The 5,219-nt window shown below is 49.9% G+C and overlaps 1 protein-coding gene across 1 annotated transcript in view; it reads left to right on the top strand.

Annotated features, from left to right (window-relative positions):
* Window positions 1-1,084: 1,084 nt before the first annotated feature.
* lrch4 (leucine-rich repeats and calponin homology (CH) domain containing 4) overlaps window positions 1,085-5,219 on the top strand; it is a 24,150-nt gene continuing 20,015 nt past the window's right edge. Inside the window, exons 1-3 of the mRNA XM_029759773.1 lie at window positions 1,085-1,241; window positions 1,327-1,456; window positions 4,149-4,254. Coding sequence (XP_029615633.1) covers window positions 1,358-1,456; window positions 4,149-4,254 — 205 coding nt within the window. The 5' untranslated portion in view covers window positions 1,085-1,241; window positions 1,327-1,357. The remainder of the gene's footprint in view (window positions 1,242-1,326; window positions 1,457-4,148; window positions 4,255-5,219) is intronic.

Here is a 5,219-nt window from a genome sequence, read left to right as displayed (position 1 = left end):
AATGAAATCCCTTTTTTATCAGTGGTGTAAAAATACTTAAGTACTACTTAAGTAGTTTTTGGGAGTATCTGTACTTTACCTCACAATTTATATTTTTTGACAACTTTTACTTCACTACATTCCTAAAGAAAATGCATGTACTTTCTACTCCATGCATTTTCCCTGACACCCAAAGGTACTCATTACATTTTGAATGCTTAGCAGGACAGGAAAATGGTCTAATTCACGCATGTATCAAGAGAACATCCCAACTGTCTCTGATCTGGTGGACTCACTGAACACATGCTTCGTTTGTAAATGATGGAGTGTGCCCCTGGCATTTACCTAGACCACGGTGCTGGTCTGGTTTGCTTAATTACATTTTTAGTTTTGATACTGAAGTATATTTTAGAAATTACATTTACTTTTGATATTTAAGTATATTTAAAACCAAATACTTTTCTAATTTTACTCAAGTAGGATTTTACTGGGAGACTGATGGTGCGAAAAGGAGACACATGCTGGAGAGAGGAAAATGGAAAGGACTTGGATGTGAGAGTAGGATAGAGGGAGGGAGAATGTTGAGAGAGAGTTGACCGGGGCTTCCATCCATCCATCCATTCATCCATTCAGAAAGGTGCTGCAGCTGCGAAGCAGGCTATTCAGCCTATATTTGGAAAAGCCCAGATTGTGTCTGTGCTCTCAAATGGACACACGGCCTTGGTGGAGTCCTGTCTGCCAGGATCTGTCAGTGGAATCTCAGTTTGCATCTTTGAGCTCTTTTGTTCATGTTTGGCCAATGCTTTGGAAAGGGATGGGTTTTTCCCTACTCTGGTTCAGATGTGTTCATATTGATGCGTTCATATTGCTGATGAAGAATCCAACATTTCAAACTATGACTGCTGGCGATGCCCAAGAACCGTGGGTGTGTGTGTGTGTGTGTGTGTGTGTGTGCTGGTCTGACGAGCCATTCAATGAATTGATCCTTTGTCTCATGTCAGTATCATTGATCGTGATTGATTATTTTTGTTTCTCATGGCAATATTATTGACTGTGATTGGTTGCCGTTGTCGACTACACCAGTGTTATTGACTGTGATTGGTCCTTCTCGTTTCAGACCTTTCTAAGAACCGTCTGTGCGAGCTGCCAGAGGAGCTGTGCCAGTTCATCTCCTTGGAGACGCTCAGCTTGTACAACAACTGTGTTCGCTCCCTCACCCCCAACCTCTGCCACCTACAGGCTCTCACCTACCTTAACCTCAGGTAACATCCCTTTTCCTTGCACTCCTTCAGTTGCCTGCGCGTCCGTGTATTGCTATTCATAATTGTTCTGTCCCCGTCCTTGCAGCCGTAACCTCCTCTCCAGCCTGCCCCCCTCGATGTGTCAGCTCCCCCTCCTGAGAGTCCTGATCGTCAGCAACAACAAGCTGTCGGCCCTGCCCACCTCCATACATACCCTCACACACCTCCGACAGCTGGTACGTAGTAATACACACCCACTGCCTCAGGTTACCCACTGCCTCAGGTTACCCACTGCCTCAGGTTACCCACTGCCTCAGGTTACCCACTGCCTCAGGTTACCCCCTGCCTCAGGTTACCCCCTGCCTCAGGTTACCCCCTGCCTCAGGTTACCCACTGACCCCACACCTCAGGTTACCCACTGCCTCAGGTTACCCACTGACCCCCTGCCTCAGGTTACCCACTGACCCCCTGCCTCAGGTTACCCACTGACCCCTTGCCTCAGGTTACCCACTGACCCCTTGCCTCAGGTTACCCACTGATCCCCTGCCTCAGGTTACCCACTGATCCCCTGCCTCAGGTTACCCACTGATCCCCTGCCTCAGGTTACCCACTGCCTCAGGTTACCCACTGACCCACTGCCCCAGGTTACCCACTGACCCCCTGCCTCAGGTTACCCACTGATCCCCTGCCTCAGGTTACCCACTGATCCCCTGCCCCAGGTTACCCACTGCCTAAGGTTAGCCACTGACCCCCTGCCTCAGGTTTCCCCCTGCCTCAGGTTACCCACTGATCCCCTGCCTCAGGTTACCCACTGATCCCCTGCCTCAGGTTACCCACTGATCCCCTGCCTCAGGTTACCCACTGACCCCCTGCCTCAGGTTACCCACTGACCCCCTGCCTCAGGTTACCCACTGACCCCCTGCCTCAGGTTACCCACTGACCCCCTGCCTCAGGTTACCCACTGACCCCCTGCCTCAGGTTACCCACTGACCCCCTGCCTCAGGTTACCCACTGACCCACTGCCCCAGGTTTCCCCCTGCCTCAGGTTAGCCACTGACCCCCTGCCTCAGGTTAGCCACTGACCCCCTGCCTCAGGTTACCCACTTACCCACTTCTCCAGGTTACCCACTGCCCACTGCACAGGGCTGTCTGATCTGTTTTCTCTAGGTATCTGTCACTGTCTCTCTCTCTCTCTGCTCTAGTTATCTCTCTTGCAGTCTGTTACTCTGGTCATGTTTACTTTACCTTCTTTATCTGTTCCTCTCTTCTGTCTGTCCTGTCATCTATCTTTCCTCTCTTTGCCCTCACTGGCTGGCTCACAGTCCTGTCTGTCTTCCTCTATCTCGCTGTCCATCTTTCCTCTCTTTGCCCTCACTGGCTGGCTCACAGTCCTGTCTGTCTTCCTCTATCTCGCTGTCCATCTTTCCTCTCTTTGCCCTCACTGGCTGGCTCACAGTCCTGTCTGTCTTCCTCTATCTCGCTGTCCATCTTTCCTCTCTTTGCCCTCACTGGCTGGCTCACAGTCCTGTCTGTCTTCCTCTATCTCGCTGTCCATCTTTCCGCTCTCTACCCTCACTGGCTGGCTCACAGTCCTGTCTGTCTTCCTCTATCTCGCTGTCCATCTTTCCGCTCTCTACCCTCACTCGCTGGCTCACAGTCCTGTCTGTCTTCCTCTATCTCGCTGTCCATCTTTCCGCTCTCTACCCTCACTGGCTGGCTCACAGTCCTGTCTGTCTTCCTCTATCTCGCTGTCCATCTTTCCGCTCTCTACCCTCACTGGCTGGCTCACAGTCCTGTCTGTCTTCCTCTATCTCGCTGTCCATCTTTCCGCTCTCTACCCTCACTGGCTGGCTCACAGTCCTGTCTGTCTTCCTCTATCTCGCTGTCCATCTTTCCGCTCTCTACCCTCACTGGCTGGCTCACAGTCCTGTCTGTCTTCCTCTATCTCGCTGTCCATCTTTCCGCTCTCTACCCTCACTGGCTGGCTCACAGTCCTGTCTGTCTTCCTCTATCTCGCTGTCCATCTTTCCGCTCTCTACCCTCACTGGCTGGCTCACAGTCCTGTCTGTCTTCCTCTATCTCGCTGTCCATCTTTCCGCTCTCTACCCTCACTGGCTGGCTCACAGTCCTGTCTGTCTTCCTCTATCTCGCTGTCCATCTTTCCGCTCTCTACCCTCACTGGCTGGCTCACAGTCCTGTCTGTCTTCCTCTATCTCGCTGTCCATCTTTCCGCTCTCTACCCTCACTGGCTGGCTCACAGTCCTGTCTGTCTTCCTCTATCTCGCTGTCCATCTTTCCGCTCTCTACCCTCACTGGCTGGCTCACAGTCCTGTCTGTCTTCCTCTATCTCGCTGTCCATCTTTCCGCTCTCTACCCTCACTGGCTGGCTCACAGTCCTGTCTGTCTTCCTCTATCTCGCTGTCCATCTTTCCGCTCTCTACCCTCACTGGCTGGCTCACAGTCCTGTCTGTCTTCCTCTATCTCGCTGTCCATCTTTCCGCTCTCTACCCTCACTGGCTGGCTCACAGTCCTGTCTGTCTTCCTCTATCTCGCTGTCCATCTTTCCGCTCTCTACCCTCACTGGCTGGCTCACAGTCCTGTCTGTCTTCCTCTATCTCGCTGTCCATCTTTCCGCTCTCTACCCTCACTGGCTGGCTCGCTGTCCATCTTTCTGCTCTCTACCCTCACTGGCTGGCTCACAGTCCTGTCTGTCGTCCACCCCCCCCCACACACATTTCTAACGTACTGCATCTCCCCTCTGTCCTATCGCCCCTTTTCTCTCTCTTGACCTTCTCTCTCACGTTCTCTCTCTTGACCTTCTCTCTCACGTTCTCTCTCTTGACCTTTCTTGCATCGTCTTTGGGGTATAACCAAGGCCTGGGTTGCTGTTAGTAACTTCTGATGAATTGGTTTTCCTCTGTCCTGTAGGATGTGAGTTGTAATGGCCTGCAGTGTTTGCCCGTGGAGCTAGGTCAGCTGGAGTGTCTGAGAGACCTCAACTTGAGGCGGAACCAGCTCACCACGCTGCCAGAGGGTGAGAGAGAGACACACACACACACCTGACCTTTGACCCCTACGTACACCTTAATATACCAGTGGTATTCAAACTTTTTCCAGCAGGTCTGTGTTTTTCTCAAAAATGTCTCGCGATCCCACCCCAAATCGAATGACACAATCTTAAAGGGATAGTCCACCCCCCAGAAAAAAAATAAAATCATAACTCGTATCAATTTGGTGAGAAGCCGATCGTCTATCAGTGGGTAAAATAACAATTCTCCCCGCTGTAATTTAACTTCTAAGTGGTCCGTCAGTGAAATCAGGAAATCCTGAAGGAACGTGTCATAGCCACATGGTTCTCGTCACTGGAGATGAGGGGTAATACACGATCATAAAGCTTTTAAAACGGTTGCCTCCAGTCCAGATCACAACATCAGCCAATAGATGGTATGGCCGTACCTATCTAGAACACATACATCTGTTTTTTTATATCGTCATGACAAAATGTTTATTTAGGTTAGGCGTGCTCAATCTAAACAGTACTTAATAATTTTGTACACTATCTCGCAATGCGCCCTGTGTGAGTGTGGGAAAGGACTGTTGTTGTCATAGTAACGTACTCTGCATCGCTCTGGGCAAAGGTGAACTGAAAGTCGACCTCTGTGAGAGATTCCTAAATGGATAGGGCAGTTTGTTTAGGCGATTTTTACCGCTAACTAGCTACTTCACATGCTGATATTGACTTTGGTATTATTGTGTGTAGCCAGCTAGCCCAGAGGGAGAACATTGCATTGTGGGTTTTCTAGTTGATTTGAGCAGCAGAAGATCTCCACAACAGTTTTAGCGTGTCGCTACCGACCTTGTTCACAAAAAAATTCTTCACATATTAGTGTTTTAACATTTATTAATCATAAGATTTAGTGGATTATCCCTTTACAATCTCTACATCAACAAATAACCTTCAATTCATTACACATTCATCTCTTGTCAAAATGAAAAGAA

Source organism: Salmo trutta, chromosome 8 (assembly GCF_901001165.1).
Source record: "Salmo trutta chromosome 8, fSalTru1.1, whole genome shotgun sequence".
Classification (NCBI taxonomy): Eukaryota; Metazoa; Chordata; class Actinopteri; order Salmoniformes; family Salmonidae; genus Salmo; species Salmo trutta.
The sequence above is the reverse complement of the archived record's forward strand: the minus strand, read 5'-3'. Positions and strand labels throughout refer to the sequence as shown.